This window comes from Ornithodoros turicata, chromosome 3 (genome assembly GCF_037126465.1).
Source record: "Ornithodoros turicata isolate Travis chromosome 3, ASM3712646v1, whole genome shotgun sequence".
In the NCBI taxonomy this organism is placed as follows: domain Eukaryota; kingdom Metazoa; phylum Arthropoda; class Arachnida; order Ixodida; family Argasidae; genus Ornithodoros; species Ornithodoros turicata.
Window position 1 is genome coordinate 99,679,349 of NC_088203.1, and position 22,978 is coordinate 99,702,326.

A 22,978-nucleotide genomic window follows, 5' to 3' on the forward strand; every position below is an offset into this window, starting at 1 on the left:
GAGTTGCCTCAGGACAGAAGCCGCCGATATTTCGAACAGAGACTGTTCTTCTTCTGGGCACCGTCCTGTTGGTGTATAATGTATAATGTATAACCAGTGTGATATGAGATGTAAGGCTGGTTAGGCGCGGGGGTGAACTTACATGTACCGGGTGTCTGAGTTAAATCCTCGGTCTAACTAATTCGTGAACGAGTGCACCGATCGAATAACTTTCTCTTTTTTATAAATAGCTGCCCGATACTACCTTCAGGCTGCGCACCTTCTTAGTGAGTGCGAGGCGCTCATTATTTAAATAAGTATTAAAACGAGTTCATTCTTGAGTGCCTTCAGTGCACGTCTGATAGCGAGAGTACAGAGGACAACTTTGCTTGTCTTGTCTTCAGGACTTGTCTGGTCTTTGCTATGACTTCTTGCCTTGACTTTAGGACTTAAGCTTGTCTTTAGAACTAACCGCGTCCTAAAGACAAGTCATCGTCCTATATTTTGAACCTAAATATGTTTGAAGGTTGTACCAGAATGATTTGAATGTTTCAGCCGCTTCCACTGGTACTTGAGGGGGTACTGGGTAAGATTTTCAACTCCACGCTTTTCGTATTTATTTTACAGTGGCCATACTATTACTTAATTTTCTTTAAAAAATTTATATTTAGTACTGTACTGATATTTGGTATTGTACTCGGTTACTGATGTGCCGCCACGCAGTAATACACGTAAAAAATGTTCAAATTACAGTACAAATCCGGCGACGCAGCAGCATTCCCTGATGCAGCATTCAGCCTCCATACAGGCGCGCAGCGTAACTTACGGTTACTTACAGTAAGAATTTGACGTCAAAATACGCTCTACCCAATATCTCATAGGCTCCGCGATATCGGCAGAAGATCAGAGAGAGGCCAGGCCCTCTGCCCTGTCTGTAGTTGTCACCGCCACCACAATACCACCCACAGCTCTCCCCTCCTCAATAACGAGACAAGCGGCGCTTCCGAGACAGCATGCCAGGTCGTCTAATACCCGCTGTACCTATAGTACGATCAAGTGCACTGTCCGCCTTCGCAACTCAATAACAACGCAATGCTCAGCAACCCAATACTACGCGAAACTCTCAGTATCCCAAGCATTACAGCAGCCGACGTGAACTGTGGGAGTTTGTCGCAGCAGGTTTATCCAGACCCCCCCTTACAGCCCCCTAACGCCCCCAAATGTTCAGTGACGCCCCCTAACATTTCAGCTGTATACCCCCCACGCAACCCCCACCGCGAATGACAGGGAATGCAGCATATTCCCTTCGTCATCGCTTGTTGTGGCTGAGGTGACATGTAGGAAATTTACTCCCAAGCACTACACAGACATCATATTGTGTAGAGTTCCTTTATAACGAAGTGAGCTATTACCAGAAGACACATTTGTGCGAGGGATTCATTGGCGAGCCCTTTGGGCAAGAAAAGGTTTCGCTGAAATGTTGTGAATTCATAAGAGGCACGTTGCATCTTTCATCCGAAGGCGGATGAGTTCGAGGCGTCGGGTCTGGGAATTCCTTTCCACACCACACTAGACACCCGGAAATGTAGAAGATCTTGTCCTTCGTCAAATTCCTCACGTTGCCCAAAGTGACATGCGAATTTTCCGAAGCTTTTTCTCCGATTTTTTCCGAATTTTTCCGATGCCCTCAACCGAGACGTAGTACCCATCTTGTCTGCTAGATACTCTTGGGGATAATCTTTGTAAGCTCTAGCTTTCGGAGCTTTCTCAATAGTCTCGTTGTGGCAACGAACGATCTTGTCGTATTCCACAATACCTTCTTTCGGTAAACCACGGTTTGAAATCCCCAGCACCGTCATAATTCCTGCCCAACGTATCGTAGCCGTGCATTAGTTCATGTGTCACGGCGGTGCCTAGGGTTCCAACGGTTCCATAGTTCACTTCTGGAGAAGCACCATACGAAAAGACAGGCGTGAGCAAAAGAGCGGTTGCAATGAATATGCGATATAGCGTCGGTATGTAAGCACCATTGACGAGGTATGGAAGAAACGTGTATCGTGGATCCACGAAGGAGGAGTCGCTCAATGTTCCATTCCAGTTGTGCTTTGTCCAAAACTTCTGAACCTGAATGTAGTCCTCAGTGAAAGGTCCGTTTAGGTCAGGGAGATCTTTGAAGAACGCGTCTATTTTCAAGGCGGAGCTAAATTCCGGCGAGTAACCAATATCTCTTTTCAGCAAAGAAATTTCTTCAGAGCTCCAACGCGAGTTGTCTCGTCCAGCCAACGTGAAGACTCGAAGGACTTCTTAATCTCGTCGACAACTGTCTGAATCATCTCTCTAGCGAGATTCAGCCTCGAACTGTTCACTATGGGGAACAGGAAACCCGAACCTGCAGTTTTCGGGAACATTTTCGTAGTTCCGTCCAGGCACATAGGAACATCCGGATAACTAGGCGAATCACTGTACTATGGGTTCAACAAGGTAAAGGGCAATCTTCCATGCACAGAATAACCTTAATTCAGTTGCCGTAGCATTCCTGAATTTGCCGAATAAATTATGGAAGAAATGAACATCGTTCACTGTCATACTGACTTTTACGTCTTTCGGAAGTCTCGGGTCTGTACTATCCTCCACGGCTTCATTCCACTGTTCTGACAGGTCGTGTCGTTGTTTACCAAAAGGCCTAACTGCGACAAGAGGAACAGAAGCTTCTTTCTTCCTGAGGATTCGCTGCCAGTGTACTTAACTTGCGCCAGATTGGATAAATTATTCTCCACTGCAATAATCTCATTTGCGAGATCGCGGAGGTCTATGGAAAGGATTGCCGATAAAATTAGCGTAATCTCATCTTTCCTCGCCTCTCTGTTTCCCGTGACGGCGTATTTATCCAGTACTCTTGCCTCATGTATAGTAAAAGCTGCTCGCCTTCTACCCAGCTTGGTTTTATTTCAAAGATCAGGGGAATGTCGAAACCAAAACTGAATTTCACCATAGCATGCAGTAGGCCGAACTGCATGTCACTTGCAAAAGTCCTTCTTTGCTGCTTTAAAAACTGTCTCATTGCTTCAGTCGTCGTAACGTTGTCAATATCTATGCAGTGCTGGTATAGACGACTGCTACTTTTTGATATCCCGTTTGCCCTCTTCTTGGGACCTTAAGTCTTGTAAATGCCTGGCCATATTTAAGGTGATGTTGCTCTGGATGACTTCCAAATTGATCGCCGTAGTCAGATCATACCAGTGAGATAAAGACTCCAGAGCTCCGTTTCCGTTACAGACGTAACTGTAAAAGTTTTCCCAAGGATCTTTCCCTGTGTCCACGGACACGTCAATAAGCCAACGCATGTATTGACAATCTTCCGTATCACATACTTTGTCAGTGAATGGATGTTGCGTGATGCGTGTTGACATTGTCGCCTCCGCTGTCGTCTGAGGTATCTCTGCCGTTGACGTGGTGAGCCAGTGAGGAGTGTTTTCATAGTCTTCATAACTGCATCGGGAAATGGGTACTTGGGCGGAAGTTTGGGTATCCCGACATACTCAGGGGTGGAGGTGGTGATATCTTCGCCGTCCGGCGTGTGTCTCCATTCATGACGTGCAACCCAATATGCTGCTCCAAACGTCCCCAGAACAAGGGTCAAAAGGAGTACCTTTCCCAGCAAGGCGTAAGAAGTTTCGTCCTCCTTCACCTGAAATTAAGAAAAATATACTTTGTTCATCAGAACATAATAAGCACCTGGCCTTTTCGGGTTGAATATCTTTTCCACGTAAGGACCTGTTTCTGTAATTTCGATGAACTCCGAGCTATTGAAAGATACCCTGTTACTTTTTTGTTAATTCATTTTTTTCTCCATCCAAGAATGATTTGCAAGAACGTTGTGCGGGGTGGCAGGTACAGATCCAACCCATCCACCACCTGTAGACAGGTGCAATGTGCCTCTAAGAAATTCTGACCACTTTAGTAAAACATTCTCTTGCCGCAAGAATGAGCCTATGAATCCGTCCCAAAAGTGTCACTTGTGGTAATTAAAGAAACAAGACACTAAAGACAAGACACATGTGTGTCTGTATATCCGGGCACAATGGCTAAGCGTGTGCCTATATAGTTCGCAGGCGTGTAAGTTTAATGGAACGCCGGGAACTGTTGGGATCTGTGGCGTTAGGCTCGAGAACCTTCATCGGGAGAAAATTGACGAAGCCAGAGGGGTGCGTGCGTAGCCTCTCGGACTACGTGCGTCCGGTACTCTGTCTCAGGGAGCTGGGCCACACAAACGAAAGGACCCCATAAGGCCGAAGCAGGTGTCTAATGCTGGAATGGTTGTGGTGGTGGTCGTGAAAGGGCTCGCCCTTGTCTGCCCCACAGAGGAGGGCAACGTCATGACTGCCGCCCTGGGGGAACTGTGCCGGCATATGCTGGTATATGGTATATATATGGTAGCAGCCGAAGAGCTTCGATGATTTTTCTTCCTTATAACCGAATATAGTTATTTCTCATGCCCAAACAAGGAAGCCGCTGTTCTACAATTATCACTATCATCATCACTATGCTTCCGGAACAAAAAATAAACGAAATAAAATAAATAAATAAAACGTAACGGTCGGGTTTTGCTGACGTTGACGAAACATTTGGCATTGAAGCTATATACACGCCACGTTTGTGATATGTTTCCCCCATTTTGTATCATGGCTCACCTCCACATTTCGTGTTTGCTACCGAACTATTTTGGGGAGAATAAATTTAGTGGTGCCTTAGCAGCAGCACAGACAAAACTAAGTATGTCAGTACTCGTTTTTATTCCAGCGTGTAGCCTTCTTCAGGCAGGGATTTGAAGTCTACTTGTTTGGGTTCCTTTTCGACGACATTCTTGTGACAAATCACGTAGCCAGTTTTCCCTTGTTTAAAATAGAATGTTCCACGTGTGTTACTTTTTGAACGCTGTTTAAAGAAACGTGAGACTAAGTCACGGAACCATTAAAATAATAAGTGGCTCTTGGCAGTACGTACTCAGCTGACAAATCCCAACACATGCAATCCTTGAAGAGCGTACAGATGTTTGTAGTCCGATATCCGATCACGGAAGTCGAAATTTGGTTAGAGAGCAACATCTCAGGACGATAGTTCCCATCTCTGTTTACAACTTTGATGTTTTCGAATGACGTAGACGCACACGTCACTTCCGATTTCTCGCCGAGGAAAGATCACATTACTTGATCGCTTGTGACGCCATCTATTCGAGTGACTCCTGACCTGAGGCATGATCCGTTCGCCAGACCTGCATAAACTGCATTTGCAGAACGATCAGTCGTGCACTCCACAAGTGGATCTCTGGCAAATCAATTCGATTGGGCAGATAGACATAGCCTTGTGCCATTGCCGGAACCTCGCCGGCGCGCAGTGAGCATGACAAGTCGTGCAAACACGAAACGTGGTCAGGTTGCCGTCGGGCATAGAACACACATAACAATAGAAACAAATCCAGCGAAAGGTGACATCTCGCCATGATCGCTTCGGTAGGCCTAGCGTGTTACGAACTGTCTTCTAGGAGCTCCGTGCGCCGTTTCTTCGTGTCGCAGCACAAGGTTTAAACTACAGGTGGGACGAATCAGAATTTTGCGAATCTGTGTCCGGATCCGAATCCTATAGGAAGGTTAAGCGCATCCACGAATCTTACGAATCTCGAATCTTTAGAATTCTGTGTGTGTTCTCGTTCTGTGTTCTCTGGGCCATTGCTCTTGGTATTGCATGCGGCTGCCATCCGAGAACTCGACGACCTGCATTTTTACACTCGTCTCGCCGGTGTGGCACACAGCTAAAGGCAACGGGACAGGGTCTATGTATGGATGGACGAGAGGGCGAAGGGTGTGGTACGAAGTCCAAGGCCAAATTCGAATGGCACAACAGAAGGCAGGATCATCATCTTCTTCAGGTACAGTGGCCACTAGCGACACAGGGCGATTGGCCAGGGTTTTGTGCAGAGTAATCTCTAAAGACTCATGAGACCCACGGCTTCACACGCGGGACAAGGAGGATCGTAGGACCGCATGACAGTAGAAGGAAGCCATAGCAGAGGGAAGGAAGGACGCGGAAGGTGCAAGATGTTTCAGAAGCGGCCGCAGATGGTAAGAAAGGCGGCGGCTCTCGACGCTATTTCAAACTGCCATTTCTCGGTGTGGGAGGCTCCAAATGAGAAGATGGCGACCAGGGAGAAGGGAACCCCTTGTCTAGCCACCGGCTGGGCAAGGTAGCTAAGGCGGGAGAGGTCGTAGAGGGGGCAGTGCAGGAGAAAGCGCTCCACAGTTTCCTCTTTATCGCAGTGGACGCACGCAGGAGAGCGGCTGTGACCCGCGCGGTGCAGATAAAAGTTCAGTGGAAGGGCTAGACAGCGCAGTCGAGTCAGCGAAACTTCAACATGACGGGAGACGCAGCGGTCAGCCTGCCAAACGTGGGAAAGGTGGGCGTACCGGACTGGCAGTGAGCGGAGAGCGGTGAGCTCCAGCAGCCTTTTATGCCTGACCCGCGTGATGGAGGGCAGGGGCGGAAGGACGTCAATGGTACGGCCAGAGAGGGAAAGAGCAGCAGGGTGCTCCTGCGCATACCACAGCGGGCGCTGGCGCTGCGGAGGATGGTGCCAATTGCTTTCGAAGCCTACTGGCTTATGACTTCCACATGATGGTCCCAGTGAAGCATGTGATCATACCAGACGCCTAAGTAGCGCAGCACGTTGTTCTAGGGGATGGTCTGGCCGGCATCATCTAGAACGATGGTTAAAGCTTCTCCAGTCCAGTTGGTAAGGGGGAACATCAGGACTGCAGATTTCTGGACGTTCAACGTGAGGTGGACGGAGCGCATCCAGGACGACAGCGCGAGCAGGTATTCTTGTAGTTTCTCACGTATCGTATGCAGTGATAGAGCAGGAGAAGACGGCAATATCGTCCGCATAGGTCAAAGAGAGGATGCCCGGGTCGAGAGGTAGGGAACTCATCATAATGTTAAACAACAGTGGCGAAAGGACGGACCCCTGAGTGACGCCCCTCTGTTGCGGATGCGAAGAGGAGACAAAGCGACCGTCCGAGCAAAAGAATGATTGTCCAGTAAGGAAGCTGCAAACCCATGAAACGATGTACGGGGGAATGTTGAGAGCAGCCATGCAATGGAGGAGGACGTTGCGTTCCACGCTATCGTAGGCCTTCGCAACATCCAAGGTAACCAGGGCAGACATCTTCCCGCACTCGCGCGCAAGGCAAATTCGACTTTCCTGGTTGGCGTGCGCCATCCAGATTGAGCAGCGGGGGCGAAAGCCTATCTGGCTATCATTAAGCGCGGAAGAAGCTTCCAACAAGGAAGACAGACGGCGGTGCAGAATCCGCTCAATAGTTTTGCAGAGGAGGGATGTCAGGGCAATCGGGCGAATGTTATCCGTGGCCAAGCCCCTCGAGGCGGTCTTCTTACCTATAACCACCTTAGACACCTTCCTGTCATCCGGCACCACGAGTGTTCGATGGAGATGTTCGCAATGTTCAGGAGCTCCTCTTTATGGGCATCCCACAGGGACCTCACCATTCTGCCTGAGACACTGTCCGGACCGGGAGCCGAGCTTGGGAGAGCGCGCACCACTGAGTCAAGCTCCTCTGCAGAAACAGCAAAGAAGCCGGACGAAGACGTCACGGGAGGCTGCCGCGCGCAGGAAGTAGAGCGTTGGAGGCGGAGAGCAAGGCACCTGGCGATATCTTCCAGCTGGGCCATCGCAGCGTCATCGGACATGACGAGAGTGTCAGGGAGGATCACGAGGGCAGGATACAGCAAATCTTCTTCTTCGTCCTCGGAGCAGTGGCCGTCATCCACTAAGGGCGATTGGAACTAGATGAAGAGCGTAGGCGTGGAGTTTCCGTTCAGTCTTCTTCCAATGAAACGATGGCCGTCAGCCACTAAGGGAGATTGGCCAGGACAAAAGTGCGTAATTATGTCTGGGTAGTAGTGATGGGATGTAGGGCCAGGTTAGACGCGCGTACTAATGACATATATATGACGTATGACGACCATGCGCCCGCAAGTATGTATGCATGTATGTAGGAATGTGCGTAAGACAAATATGCATGGACAAGTAGGTATGTAAGATGCGCGTACGTGAAGATGTATGACATTAGGAATAAAGTGCCTAGAAGCGGCTGGAGAGCACAATGTACGACACGAGGCCTGCAACCACAGACCTATTACAGAGCGCAGTATGAGATGCTCCGAGAGATAGCACTGACGCTAACGAAAGTGGGATTCCTAACGAACGCTAATGGGTCCAGACATGCCTCTGGCGTATATTGCCAAAATGTGAACAGAAGAGCACAAAGTGTTCAGCTGTTTCATCCCGGCCACAATGGGAGCAAACCGGGGATAAAAAGCGTCCAGCATGATGAAGGTAAAAACGCAGCGCCAGCCATGGAGCTCGCATCGCCCAGACTTCCGTCTGCCTAGAGCTGCTGAGGTTAGGGCTCCACGAAAGGGAAAGACGCTGATATTGAGGTCGTGGAAGGGCAGCTCGAGACAGGCTTGTGAGACGTCTATATCCAACAACTGGTGTACGCCCAAGAAACCGCGTGAGGAACCGAGCCTTGCATTCCGCTGTCGTTCTGCCCTCGCCTCCTTCGTTGAAATAATTCACGGGGCAAGATGTTATCTTCTACGGCACAGTCACGCCAAAAAGGCATGCACTCTTAAAAGCGAACTTCACCGCAGTGTAACGCTGACTTCCGGTCCCCCACTTCCGGTTTTACCTCACTGCCGGTTGTCCACCTCCAGTACATACTTCACTTTCGGTTTGACACTTTTAATTGCTACATGTGAATCCATTTAATTATCCTTTAATTGCATCAATTACTTACCTGTACCTTCATATCCCCTTTACATGTCCACACATACCTACGTATCTATGTAGATGGGTAGAAATCCAGCGAACCGGTAGAGATGTAGGAAGGGAGTTGCCTCAGGACAGAAGCCGCCGATATTTCGAAGAGAGACTGTTCTTCTTCTGGGCACCGTCCTCATCATTGGCATGGTATTTAAAGGGCATAAATACCATGCCAATGATGAGGACGGTGCCCAGAAGAAGAACAGTCTCTGTTCGAAATATCGGCGATTTCTGTCCTGAGGCAACTCCCTTCCTACATATCTATGTAGTAAGTTATAATTACCTAAGGACGAGAGCGGCCAATATTTCGAACAGACGCTGTTCCTCTTCTATATAACTAGGTCTCCTGGGCTTCGGTATTTACCGAAAAACACCGATAATCATACGCCGGTAATGTTTTTACAAGTTTGGTTGAAATAATTATTCGCCGATTGTCGTCGAAATGTAGACCTTCAGATGTATTGATTTCATTCCCCTCCCTTAGTTCTGGTTGGCAGCGGAATGTGGACATGAGGTCATCCTGGAGAGAACAGATATCTCGTCTTTAATGTTGCCAATGGTCAGGGTCCAGGCCAGTTACAAATAGATCTGCATAATGACAGCTGGTCTGTTCAGTGAGAAAATGCCCCAGCTAGAGCCTAGAGACCACGAAGTGTACCAGTGCGAACTATTGACCTATCCCACAAGCACGGAAAACTAGGACACGAACCGACTGAAAGATTTGGCTTCCACAAGAAAGCTCCGGTGCCAATTCCTTACACTGAATAGAGCGGTGTGCGATGTCACCTGCATCGCTGACATGTACCTCACAAACATAACAAACCCTTATTTTAACAGTTGGCATTGTAATTAAAAGACAGAACACAAGGATATCAAGTGTTGGTTCACAGGACGCATGGGGAACTCCCGTTATGTTCCTCGTCGGTTTCCACCGGGTGTCGTCAGTTTTCCAAATATTACCACCGAAAGCCATCGATTTCTGGTGAGCGAAATTGCCACCGATTTCTCCCACCGGCTCTATGAAAATTTGAGCACCGAAAACGGGGAAGCTGATACAGGGTGTTCAAAATTAAGCTTACGCAACAGAACTGTGTTTGCGCCGTGTTTGCACTACACAACACTACACTGTGTTTGCGCTACGCAAACACAGCGATGACAGGAAACCGGATGATAACTTTACGCTACTTGTGTAAGAAACCGGTGCTGCTAATTATGTAGCGCCTGTTTCTTGCTCAAGGAACAGAAAAAGTAGCACCAGTTTTCTTTTGTTCGCGTATTTATAAAGTGCTAGTGAAAGCTTAATTTTGAGCACCCTGTATATGTAGGTCGTTACCCTATGTAGGCCGTTATCCACCTGTTGGCAGCCCTTTACGAAATAAATCCTAACAAAGAAACAAATTTCTTTGTCATGTCTCAGTGAGGCTTCACCATCTCTCTCTCTCTCTCTCTGTTCCTTCCTCTGTCCCTACTTCTCTCACACACACAGCTCCTAACGCTCACCTAACGCTAAAGCATTAACAGCCACACACCTTATTTACTGTCTTTCTCTTTCAGACGGGAGACGGGACGTGTGCAATTGCCTAAGGAGGCGCAATTCTGGAGGGATTGCGTGCTTGGAACGATGAATGAGGCTATGGGCACTTTTCTGGGTAAACCATTGAGCAGCGGTGGGCATCCTCACGAGGGCGTGCGAGGGTGAGGGTTTCCTCACCCTCACCTCACAATATTTGAGGTGAGGTGAGGGCCAATTTTTCTGGTGACGTTTGAGGTGAAGTGAGGTGAGAAAAATTTTCAAAAATTTTGAGGTGAGGTGAGGTGAGGAAAATCAAAAATTTGAGGTGAGGTGAGGAAAATCTTTTCAAAAAATTTTGAGGTAAGATGAGGTGAGGAAGTTTTGCAATTTTTTAAGTGAGCTGAGGAACACTGGGAAAATTTTTTGAGGTGAGGCGAGGAAAAATTTATGAACGCACACTTTTTGAAAACTTTTCCTGTGCGTACACGGGAGATCTTTCTTTCTTTCCGCAGCTTCTGTCTCTCATCTGGGCGGGGACTGCCCTCCTCTCTCGCTGCTGTTCTGACGCCCGACTTTGCGCGCCATTCGCATACCCGCAATTGAACCTCAATTTCCGCGCAACTTTTATCGGTATAACAATCGTTCCACGAAGCGGTTTCTGCGATTGACTAGGCCAAATCCTCCAGCAAGAAAAAAAAAAGAACGTTACATTGACTAAGCAATTTAATGAGTTCAATTTCGAAACTGTATTTCAATGGCAAATTGATGAAACTGAGACCTTGTCTGTGTTTGTCGTGTTTTGTCGCCTAGTCTCGGGTTTTTAAGTTATGGATCTATACCACCAGCTCGCTTGCTACCCCTCTATCCTCTCGTGATGAAACTATTTGTATTTGGTGACAAACTAAATGTCCAGAAGAAAGTTGTTTACCCCATATTTTTCCGTTAAGCCGTTTTCTTATAATTGTCAAATGACACGTTTCGTGCCGCACCCTGTGTGCACTCACGCTTGAGGTATATGCATTTACATTGGTAGTCACTCAAAGCCAACGCGCGTCGAATACGCAATCTTCACATCGAATACACAAATAGCTTTAAAAAATTTAGGTGAGGTGATGTGAGGAAAATTTCAAAAAAAAATTGAGGTGAGGTGAGGAAATTCCTTTGGGGTGAGGTGAGCTGAGGAAACATTTTCAAGAAAAAATTGAGGTGAGGTGAAGAAAAATTTTCAAAAAAATTTGAGGTGAGGTAAGGAAAATTTCGAAAAACATTTTTGAGGTGAGGTGAGGAAAATTTTTCAATAAAAAATTGAGATGAGGTGAGGTGAGAAAAAATTGTAAGAAAAATTTTGAGGTGAGGTGAGGAAATTTTTTCTCCCAGAAAATTGAGGTGAGGGCGAGGCTAGTGAGGACGAACGCCCACCTTTGCCACTGAGACGCCTGTCCAGCGGGATAGAAGACCCACACTGAATGATCTAGCGAGGGAGGGCACTTTTACAAATACCCTTCATGAGGTGAAAGCAATGAGAAGGGTAAAAATAGCAGCATGCACAGAACTTCAACAGAACTTCACCGCATAGCACGCTGTGTGATAGGGCTATCGCTTCTCATTCTACACTCTTAAAAATGAACTTCACGGCATAGCACGCTCTTAGCCAACCATCATCTCGAATGATATCGTTATCTGCCCTGATTTGTTGAAAACGGGAGGTGTACGCCATTTTTGTGGCAATTATGAACCGCATAAGTGTCACAGAAAAGGCGTACGCCTACCGCTTTGAACAAATCAGGGCACATAGCGATATCATTCGAGATAGTGGTTGGCTAAGAGCATGCTATGCGGTGAAGTTCATTTTTAAGAGTGTAAGAGAGAGGTTGGCGTACGCCACAAAGAGGCGTACGCCCCCCTTTCTCTTCCAATCAGAAGCGATAACCCTATCATTCGCGGCAACGGTTGGCACATAGTTGGCACGGTTGGCATGCTATGCGGTGAAGTGCTGTTTTTAGAGTGTAGGATTGGTCCATGGGTCGCCTGTTATCGGATTGCGGTCTTGAAAGCATGCTCTTCCTATGGCGCGTCGAGACTGGGGAGGTAGTGTGTGGAGGCGGGGTAGTTGGTGTACATTCATCGTGATTAAGCAGCACAAAGACGCGGACAAAGAAGGAAGACAGGACGACTGCTACTACGACGGACGACGAGGTACACGTGTTTGCATTCCTGTGCCGGCTGTGCTTTCTACACTCTAAAAACAGAACTTCACCGCATTGCACGCTGTGCGCCAACCATTGCCAAGAATGATTGGGTTATCGCTTCTGGTTCGAATAGAGAGGGGGGCGTACGCCTCTTTGTAGCAATTTCCACATATCCAAATTGCCACAAAAAGGCGTACGCCCACCTGTCTCTTCAAATTAGAAGCGATAAATATCATTCGTGGCACTGGTTGGCTCACAGGGTGCTATGCGGTGAAGTTCTGTTTTTAGGGTTTTTCCTGTGTTTTCCTCAGACGCTTTCATAATCTCAAAGGACATCATTTTTTAGAGTGCACCTCTCTGAGGCAGACAACGGTGAGCACCGTTCATCACCACCACCAGGTTCCCGCTAGCTCATAGACACTTTCCGTAATACCACACTCTTAAAAACAACTTCACCGCATAGCACGCTCCAAGCCAACCATAATCTCGAATGATATCGTTATCTACCCTGATTTGTTGAAAACGGAACCCAGGCAGCACAATGTACCGAAAGTCGAGTGCAATAGGGGTGGACGGTATGTGTCTTATCGATGTTCTTTAGTTGCAAGAGCGTGTTCAAGGCCGTCCACCTACCCGTGCACCCCTATTGCACTCGACTTTCAGTACCTTGTGCTGCTTGGGAAGGCGTACGTGTTTTTTGTGACTCTTATGCTGTTCATAATGTCACAAAAAAGGCGTACGCCTACCGTTTTCAACAAATCAGGGCAGATAACGATATCATTCGAGATGGTAGGCTAGGAGCGTGCTATACGGTGAAGTTCATTTGTAAGAGTGCAGGCTCCAACAGCTCCCCATAGAGCCCATTGTTTGAGATAATATGCGAGATGTTATGCATAACCAATCAGGAGCTTCAATGTTCGGCTACCTTTTCGGCCGGTCTTGGCTATACCATCGATTTCTACTGGATTTCACACCGGGTACAGCTTCAGTAGTCAAAATAACTATATCCGTAACTACTATCCATATCCATCCATATCCATATCGACTATCATATTTTTGGCTAAAACAAAACATTTATTTGACACAAATCACTGATTCAAGGATCTGATACATGGGTGCATTGTGCGTACAAGCCCAATGCGTTGCGGATACACTGGAACGAAGTTGGAACTTGAAGCAGAACTCCTAACACCTAGCCAGTCTCACGAGTGCGTACCATTTCATGTTGAGCATGTTTTGCTCTACTTGAGGGTCATCATACATTACAGCGAAACCGAACGCGCTTGAATGTCACGTAATCTTGCCTTAATGCTATAATAGCTATGCTAAAATAATGGTACCGTGACAGGCGAGAGGCCGCATGCACATGCCCGCTTAGAAAATGAGATTTCAAAACATTGTAGACTAATCGGAACGCGGCACAGTCTCGCTCAATGGACTTGCAACATGGTGTATGGCCGCAGTGGTACATACCATACAGCCGCTTCTCCGAAATACCACCACCACAGCAGCTTCCACTGGTACCTGAGATGGTACCGGGTAAGATTTTAAACTGCACGCTTTTCGTATTTTACAGTGGCCATACTATTACTTAATTTTCTTTAAAAAATTGTATTTGGATATAGTTTGGATATTTCGTATTGTACTCAGTTACTGATGTGTCCGCTACGCAGTAATACACGTAAATGTTCAAATTACAGTTCAAGTCCGGCGACGATGTGTTACATCAGTAAATACTGCCTGAGCAGCAGCATTCGTCGACGCAGCGTTCCGCCGCCATATTGGTGCGCAGCATTACTTACGGTTACTTACAGTAAGACTTTGACGTCAAAATACGCTCCAATGTTTCATAGGCTCCACGACATCGGCAGAAGATCAGAGAGAGGCCAGGCCCTCCTGCCCTGTCCGTAGTTGTCACCGCCACCACGACACCACCCATAGCTCTTCCCTCCTCAATAACGAGACAAGCGGCGCTTCAGAGACAGCATGCCAGCTCGTCTAATACCCGCTGTACCTATAGTACGATCAATTGCACTGTCCGCCTTCGCAACTCAATAACAACGCAACGCTCAGCAACTCAATACTACGCGTAACTCTCAATATCCAAAGCGTTACAGCAGCCGACGTGAACTGTGGGAGTTTGTTGCAGCAGATTTATCTAGACCCCCCCCCCTTACAGCCCCCTAACATTCCAGCTGTATACCCCCCACCCAACGCCCACCGCGAATGGCAGGGAATGCAGCGTATTTCCATTCGTCATCGCTTGTTGTGGCTGAGGTGACATGTAGGAAATTTACTCCCAAGCACGACACAGGCATCATATTGTGTAGAGTTCCTTTATAACGAAGTGAGCTATTACCAGAAGACACATTTGTGCGAGGGATTCATTGGCGAGTCCTTTGGGCAAGAAAAGGTTTCGCTGAAATGTTGTGAATTCATAAGAGGCACGTTGCATCTTTCATCCAAAGGCGGATGAGTTAGCGACCTCACTTCTGGGAATTCCTTTCCGCACCACACCTGACACCTGGAAATGTAGAAGATCTTGTCCTTCGTGAAATCCCTCATGTTCCCTAGAGTGACATGCGACTTTTCCGAAGCTTTTTTATATGCCCTCAACAGGGACGTAGTACCCATCGTGTCTGCTAGATACTCTATGTCATAATCTTCGTAAGCTCTAGCTTTCGGAGCATTCTCAATAGTCTCGTTGTGGCAACGAATGATCTTGTCGTATTCCGCAATACTTTTTTCGGTAAACCACGGTTTGAAATGCCCAGCACCGTCATAATTCCTGCCAAAAGTATCGTAGCCGTGCATTAGTTCATGTGTCACTACGCTGCCTAGGGCTCCATAGTTCACTTCTGGAGGAGCACCATACGAAAAGAGAGGCGTGAACAATAGAGCGGCTGTAATGAATATGCGATTTAGCGTCGCTATGTAAGCACCATTGACGACGTGTGGAGGAAACGTGTATGGTGAATCCACGGAGGAGGAGTCGCTCAATATTCCATTCCAGTTGTGCTTTGTCCAAAACTTCCGAACCTGAATGTAGTTCTCAATGAAAGGTCCGTTTAGGTCAGGGAGATCTTTGAAGTACGCGTCTATTTTCAAGGCGGAGCTAAATTCCGGCAAGTAACCAATCTGTTTTTTCACCACAGAAAGTTTCTTCAGAGCTCCAACGCGAGTTGTCTCGTCCAACCAATGTGAAGACTCGAAGGACTTCTTAATCTCGTCGACAATTGTCTGAATCATGTCCCTAGCGAGATACAGCCTCGAACTGTTCACTATGGGGAACAGGAAACCCGAACCTGCAGTATTCGGGAACATTTTCGACGTTCTGTCCAGGCAATTAAAATCCGGAACACTAGACCGATCGCGATACGATGGGTTCAACAAGGACTCTTGATAGAGGTAACGGGCAGTCCTCCATGCAAAGAATATCCTTAATTCATTTGCCGTTGCATTCCTGAATTTGCCGAATAAATTGTGGAAGAAATGAACATCGTTCATTGTCATACTGACTTTTACGTCTTTCGGAAGTCTCGAGTCTGTATTATCCTCCAGGGCTTGATTCCATCGTTCTGACAAGGTCGTGTCGTTGTTTACCAAAAGGCCTAACTTCGACAAGAGGAACATAAGCTTCTTTCTTCCTGAGGTTTCGTTGCCAGTGTACTGAACTTGCGACAGATAGGCTAAATTATTCTCCACTGCAATAATCTCATTTGCGAGATCGCGGAGGTCTATGGAAAGGATTGCCGATAAAATTTGCGTAATCGTCTCTTTCCTCGCCTCTCGGTCTTCGTGGACGGCGAATCTTATGTAGAGATCTTGCCCCATGTATAGCACAACCTGTTCGCCTACCCAGCGGGCTTGTATTCTAAATATCAGGTCAATGTTGAAACAAAAACTGAATTTCACCATAGCATGCAGTAGGTCGAATTGCATGTCACTTGCAAAAGTCATTCCTTGCTGCTTTAAAAACTGTCGCATTGCTTCAGTCGTCCTAACGTTATCAATATTGATGCAGTGCTGGTAGAAGGCCGCTACTTTTTGATATCCCGTTTGCCCTCTTCTTGGGACCTTTACGTCTTGTAAATTCCTGGCCATATTTAAGGTGATGTTGCGCTGGATGACTTTCAAATTGAAATTCGTATTCAAATCATACCAGTGAGATAAAGACCTCAGAGCTCCGTTACAGACGTAACTGTAAAAGTTTTCGCAAGGATCTTTTTCTGTGTCCACGGACACGTCAATAAGCCAACGCATGTATTGACAATCTTCCGTATCACATTCTTTGTCAGTGAATGGATGTTCCGTGATGCGTGTTGACATCGTCGGCTCGGAAGTCGTCTGAGGTATCTCTGCCGTTGACGTCGTGAGCCAGTGAGGAGTGTCTTCATAGTCTTCATAACTGGCGTCGGGAAATGGGTACTTGGGCGGAAGTTTGGGTATCCCGACATACGCAGCGGTGGAGGTGGTGATATCTTCGCCGTCCGGCGTGTGTCTCCATTCACGACGTGCAACCCAATATGCTGCTCCAAACGTCCCCAGAACAAGAGTCACAAGGAGTACCTTTCCCAGCAAGGCGTAAGAAGTTTCGTCCTCCTTCACCTGAAATTAAGAAAAATATACTTTGTTCAATCAGAATATAATAAGCACCTGGCCTTCTCGGGTTGAATGTCTTTCCCACGTAAGGACCTAAGGACTCCGAGCTATTGAAAGATACACGGTTACTTTTTTGTTAATTTATTTTTTCCTCCATCCAATAATGATTTGCTTAAACACGTATTGCTTGCAAATAACAGAGTGCAACAAAACCAGATGTGACATCAAGTGCGACTGATAGTTTAGCGTGTCTTAGAAGACCGTGGATAATGCGGTTACCGAAGTACCGCGGCTACCGCACCGGATCAACTGGCGGGATTCTGAGCCATGCACGCTGTCATTCGTTCCGTTAAGTAGGATGACTTTATGGTGACAGAATCGACGCTCGGCTGACGTTCGCACTTATTGTTCTGAAGTGACATTTACACCAACCATGCGTACAAGTTGCTATTCAATACAGAGAAGACCGGTGCTGACTTCGTCTTCGTAGCAGTGCCATGTGACAAGACTGGAAGGTATGGCGAGTGTTTCACGAAAAGTGAGCCAAAGTTTTAAAACAGAATGGTGATGTAAGTGCTAGCAGATCAGGCCACTGACAGGGAACCAGCGAACAAGGTTTATTCTACTGTCCCGCGCAGAATGACAGTGGGCCGTGCTCGATGCACGGAAGTTGTCGTTTTGTTCATTTGCTAACAAACGGTGCATCGCACACCATCAACACGAACAGCGGAGTGTTACCAGCGGCGCGGGGAACACACAAACATTTTTATTTTGCAATTAATTGATTAGTAAAATTAATTTGTCAGTTTCGTGTTCATTAGGATTAGAGCCCCAATGTCAATGAGAAGGTTGGGAGATACAACGACACGAAACTTGCTCGGGATTGCAACAAATCGACGTGGGACTCGCCGCTGACGCGCCAAGAGCGTCGTATCATGGTGGCGCCCCCGAGCGTACGGTCATTGAACGAAGACTAGCCACATTCCTTACTAAGATTTTGGCATTTTGGCTTTATTCCCTGCGCGTCTTTGATACGCCGATTTTATGTTTTTGTCGTTACGTTATTTTCAGTTCTTTTCTGTTACCACACCACATAGCAGGATTGGATAGTGTTACCACTGGTGACTAGTAACACTATCCAATCCTGCTATGTGGTGTGCGATTACCCATTCCATTTTTTAACTTTTCTCATATTTCGTGAACCACCGGTGTATACGACAGCGTGCGCAACCCACTCTGATAAGCCAAAGGTTATGAATATTTATGAATTAATTCATTAATTACATGCTTTCTAGGAAATACAAGATAGCAGATTTTTAAGTAGTCATTACACGCATCGCCCCTCAGACCTGAACGTATTGTTTGGGACATGGTTGTCCAAAATATCTCGCCCGTGATGGAGCGGTCCCCCACCGGAGGTGTCACACAAGAATGAACTGTACCGCAACCAGGCGGCCAAGTACGGCCGAGGGAACGCCTACCACCATCTACCACCGTCACCGACATCATCTAGGACACGAAAGTGCTTCCCAAGGTCCCATAGTTGCATCTTGGATTATCCCGTCTGAGCTTCCTCTATACCCCTATGTGGTGAAGTTCATTTTTAAGAGTGCAAGTACGTAGTTTTCCGAAAACACCCTGTATAGTTGTGTCGTCACACAGTCCTCGACGCGGCAGCGCGTGGATAGCCCTGTCGACACATCTACGCTTCGAAAGGTCCGTGTACTGGAATGTCCGTGCATCGAAACATCTATGTACCGAAACGTCCTCTACCGAAATGTCCTAAAGCAGAATTCTTGCGACCCAGCCGTGCACCTACGTCTTGGGGCGTCTCCAGGTCCTAGGGCAACCCCAAATGTCCCATGATACTCACGCTTTGAGGAATAGATTTTCAATAGGGAAGATGAACCCTTTTAACAGCCGCTATTGCGCCCGTGGTCCCTTACCGTTCGCGGAGGAACGGACTGAAAGCTCGGGAGCATGAAGCGAACTAGGTCGGGGACCTAGAGGAAGAAGAGGAGACAAAGGAAGAGAAAGCTACGTTCTGGATAGATTGACAGTCCCCCATGCGTGACCCAGTGTAGACAAATAAAGGCCGGTTAGTGTTAGAGGGCTACATATACAGGGTGTCCCAGAAAACGTGGGATTGAATTATAGTAAAAATGCTACGCCACCTAGAATCATGCGGTCAACAGCATTTGTACTTATTAAATGGTTTTTGCCACCTCCTAATGTGAATGTCGTGTCCTCCAAGTTTAATTATGTAAATATTTGCGAACTGAACTCGGAAATTTGCCAAGTAAAGGTCACTTTTTTACCCCGCCAATATGAAGAGCGTGCCGAATTCACTCAAATTCATGATAATTGACGGTGATATTCACGAACTATCCCATCGGAAAAAATAGCCAAATATCATGCTTTTCGTAGCACCGGACCATAGCGCGCGATCGCGCGACTTTTTGAGCGCAATCGCTCTGAGTGCGACGAAAGGAGGTCCCGAAGCCAGCCCACAGAGTGATAGTAGAGAAAGTAACAGTTCCTAAAATTCGGGGAGGGAAAGCGTTATCCCAGCGAGAGTCGGACGTGATAAGCCGTGCCTGTTTATCTCTTTCTGCGATGTCGGGGAGGGCTGGGTTTCCAACCTCCTTTCGGCGGACTGACGAGGATTGCGCTGAAAAATTCATCGTGCGCTATTCTGTGCGACCTCCGCAGAGCATGATGTTCGGCTATTTTTTCCGATGGGAGAGCTCCTGAATATCCCTTTCAATTATCATTAATTTGACTAAATTAGACACGCTCTTCACATTGGTGGGGTAAAAAAGTGACCTTTACTAGGAAAATTTCCTACTTAAGCTTGCAAAAATTTACATAATTAAACTCGCGTTACATGACATTCACACGAGGAGGTGGCAAAAACACACTAAGAACAAATGCCATTGACCGCATGACTCTAGGTGGTGTATTTTTTTTTTATTATAATTCAATGACACGTTTTCTGGGACACCCTGTATATGACTAGGGCTATGTATCATACATATTATGACACATACTCTCCGGCTATTCCCGCTGTGGAACCAGCTCTTTCTGTAAAGGCAGGTTGGAATGACAAGTAACTGTCTTTGCAATCTGCCTTTCCAGGAAGAGCTGGTGCCACCGCGCGGGAAGCAGCGAAATGAAGTGGCTGTCAATAGCGGTGTGAACTAAAGCCATGTACGTGCTGTCCCCGTTTGTCCTAAAGGTTTAAGTGGACATAACCTGTACTTTATGGAGCGTCCGGTTTATTACCGGTACCTGTGCACGAGCAGTGAGCAAAAACTACACTACTACTACTACTGCAGCGGGTTCATTCGTCTACACCGAAACCGGAACAAGCTAAAATTCTCCCCCTTGTTGTACTTTGATTTGCAAATGCGGAACGAACATGCCACTACCGTCTTTATCAAAAAGTCAACTCCACAGGTTCACAGAATATTGCCTGTTATCGCAGAAATGTGCAACCCGATATAATGTGGATGACGGACGCCGAATGACAACTAGAGCCTTACAAAATATGCTCGGTCCTATTGACTCAGTATTTAGGAGGCATGTGACAACCAAACGCCAAGTCCCGATAGGATACGCCACCGTTTCGCGCATGCTCCGTTAATACTTTATGAAACAGACTGTGGAAATTATAATTTTAAATGCTGAACTGAATGGTTATGCACAGCTACAGGTTTCGATAGCTGTAACTGTATTCCACGACCAAACACCTGTAGAATAATGCCTCGGTAGAATCAGTACAGAAACTCACCAATGTCGGCTTTTCTTCGCTCGTTCTTTGTTCTCCGGGCCATTGCTCCTGGTATTGCGTATGGCTGTCATACGGGAAGTCCACGACCTGCATGTTTATACTCGTCTTGTCAGTGTGGCACACAACCAAAGGCAACGGGCCACGGATCTATGAATGGATGGATGAGAGGGTGAAGGGTGATGTACGAAGTCGAAAGCCAAATTCGAATGGCAGAACAGAAGGCACGATCACGAGGGCAAGATACAGCACATCTTCTTCTTCTTCCAAGCTATGCTGTGTCACACTGGTCATACCATTCTTGTTTGACAACATCGTTCGATTCAAACGCTTGTATGATTATACATCGCCTCGAACATGGGTCGTTCAAACATCGGTCACACTGGTTATACAACTACAGTGGGAGTGGTTTCAACACTGATGTATGACACACGTCAGTGTCACAGCAACCAATCCAGGAGTTTATATAACTTCCATTCGCGGACATCGCAATTCAAAATGTATGAAAGACGACGAAGACGGGCCTGTACTGGATGATTTTCGATTGTTTCATGCTCCATGTGCGCACTATTGAACACTTTTTTCTCCACTGTTCGCGCTACTCATCCCAACGCGTCATGTTCCTAGCGGTCCCGCTCCGTGCCCACGATGTTCCACTGTCGGCATCTTCCATTCTGTCTTTTGGTAGATTGTCAGGTCGTCATTCCATTCCCCCGCTCATCTTTTATTCAGTCATTTCATTCATCTCGTCCTCTCATCGCTTCACGTAACCGTCATTAACTGGGCCCTCATGTCACGATCCGTGGCCAATTGCCCCGTGCTATGCTCCACTGCGGAGAAAGACGAAGAAGAAGAAGAAGAGGTCGCCATTTTGAACGTACGTGCAACACAATGTCGCGAACACTGACTTACAAATAATTCGTGCAAAATAACTCACCCGCATCACGATGTCGTTGACACTGACTCGTGCAAACGTTTTCGTTTGCACGTTTCGTTTCGTTTCGTTTCGTTCGTGTCGTGGCGAATACGCCCGTTTATACAACTTGTTCATCACCGTTTTTCGGCAGTGCCCAAATACATCGTCGTGTGTTTGACAACATGTTGTCAAACATAGTCAGAGCGCTTGCTTGTATGACGGCACGGTCACACCGGGTATACACACGTGTTTTAAAACATGTTTTGCCGGTGTTTAAGCAGTGTGACCAGCACTGTATGGTCATACATGTTTAAGGGATGTTTGTTATAGACGTTCGTCATACATGTATGACGGGATATAGGTGGGTATGGGCAGTGTGACCAGCAGCACTGTGACCACCACAGTGTGTGTCAGCTGTGTGACCTTGTCACACAGCAGTGTGACAAGGGATGTTTGTTATACACGTTCGTCATACATGCATAAGGCCGGAGTCACACTGGTTATACACGTGCTCCAAACATGTATGTCAACATATCTTCAAACATGTATGGCGTATGTATAATGCTCGGTCACACTGGTCATACAATTCTTGTTTGACAACATCGTTCGATTCAAACGCTTTTATGATTATACGTCGCCTCAAACATGTGTCGTTCAAACATCGGTCACACTGGTTATACAACTACAGTGGGAGTGGCTTAAACACTGATGTATGACACACGTCAGTGTCACAGTAACCAACCCAGGAGTTTATATAACTTCCATTCGCGGACATCGCAATTCAAAATGTACGAAGACGACGAAGACTGGGCTGCACTGGCTGATTTTCGATTGTTTCATGCTCCATGTGCGCAGGCAAAGAGGTCGCCATTTTGAACGTACGTGCAACACAATGTCGCGAACACTGACTTACAACTTACTCGTGCAAAATAACTCACCCGCATCACGATGTCGTTGACACTGACCGTTGCAAACGTTTTCGTTTGCACGTTTCGTTTCGTTTCGTTTCGTTCGTGTCGTGGCGAATACGCCCGTTTATACAACTTGTCCATCACCGTTTTTCGGCAGTGCCCAAATACATCGTCGTGTG

The 22,978-nt window shown here is 46.9% G+C and overlaps 1 protein-coding gene across 1 annotated transcript; it reads right to left on the minus strand.

The window, feature by feature from the left end:
* Positions 1 to 14,902: 14,902 nt before the first annotated feature.
* LOC135387538 (endothelin-converting enzyme homolog) lies at positions 14,903 to 21,207 on the minus strand. The gene is made up of 2 exons (XM_064616691.1): positions 20,976 to 21,207; positions 14,903 to 17,188 (listed from the first exon to the last, which is right to left on the minus strand). The coding sequence occupies exons 1-2, from the start codon at positions 21,066 to 21,068 to the stop codon at positions 14,936 to 14,938; spliced, it is 2,346 nt and encodes a 781-aa protein (XP_064472761.1). The 5' UTR covers positions 21,069 to 21,207; the 3' UTR covers positions 14,903 to 14,935.
* Between the last annotated feature and the right edge of the window lie 1,771 nt (positions 21,208 to 22,978).

Excerpts from the sequence above, each read along its gene's own strand:
- LOC135387538 (XM_064616691.1), bottom strand. The coding sequence starts at position 21,068 with ATGCAGGTCGTGGACTTCCCGTATGACAGCCATACGCAATACCAGGAG. Across the intron at positions 17,189-20,975 it reads GCGAAGAAAAGCCGACATTG|GTGAAGGAGGACGAAACTTC; the intron begins GTGAGTTTCTGT and ends TCTTAATTTCAG.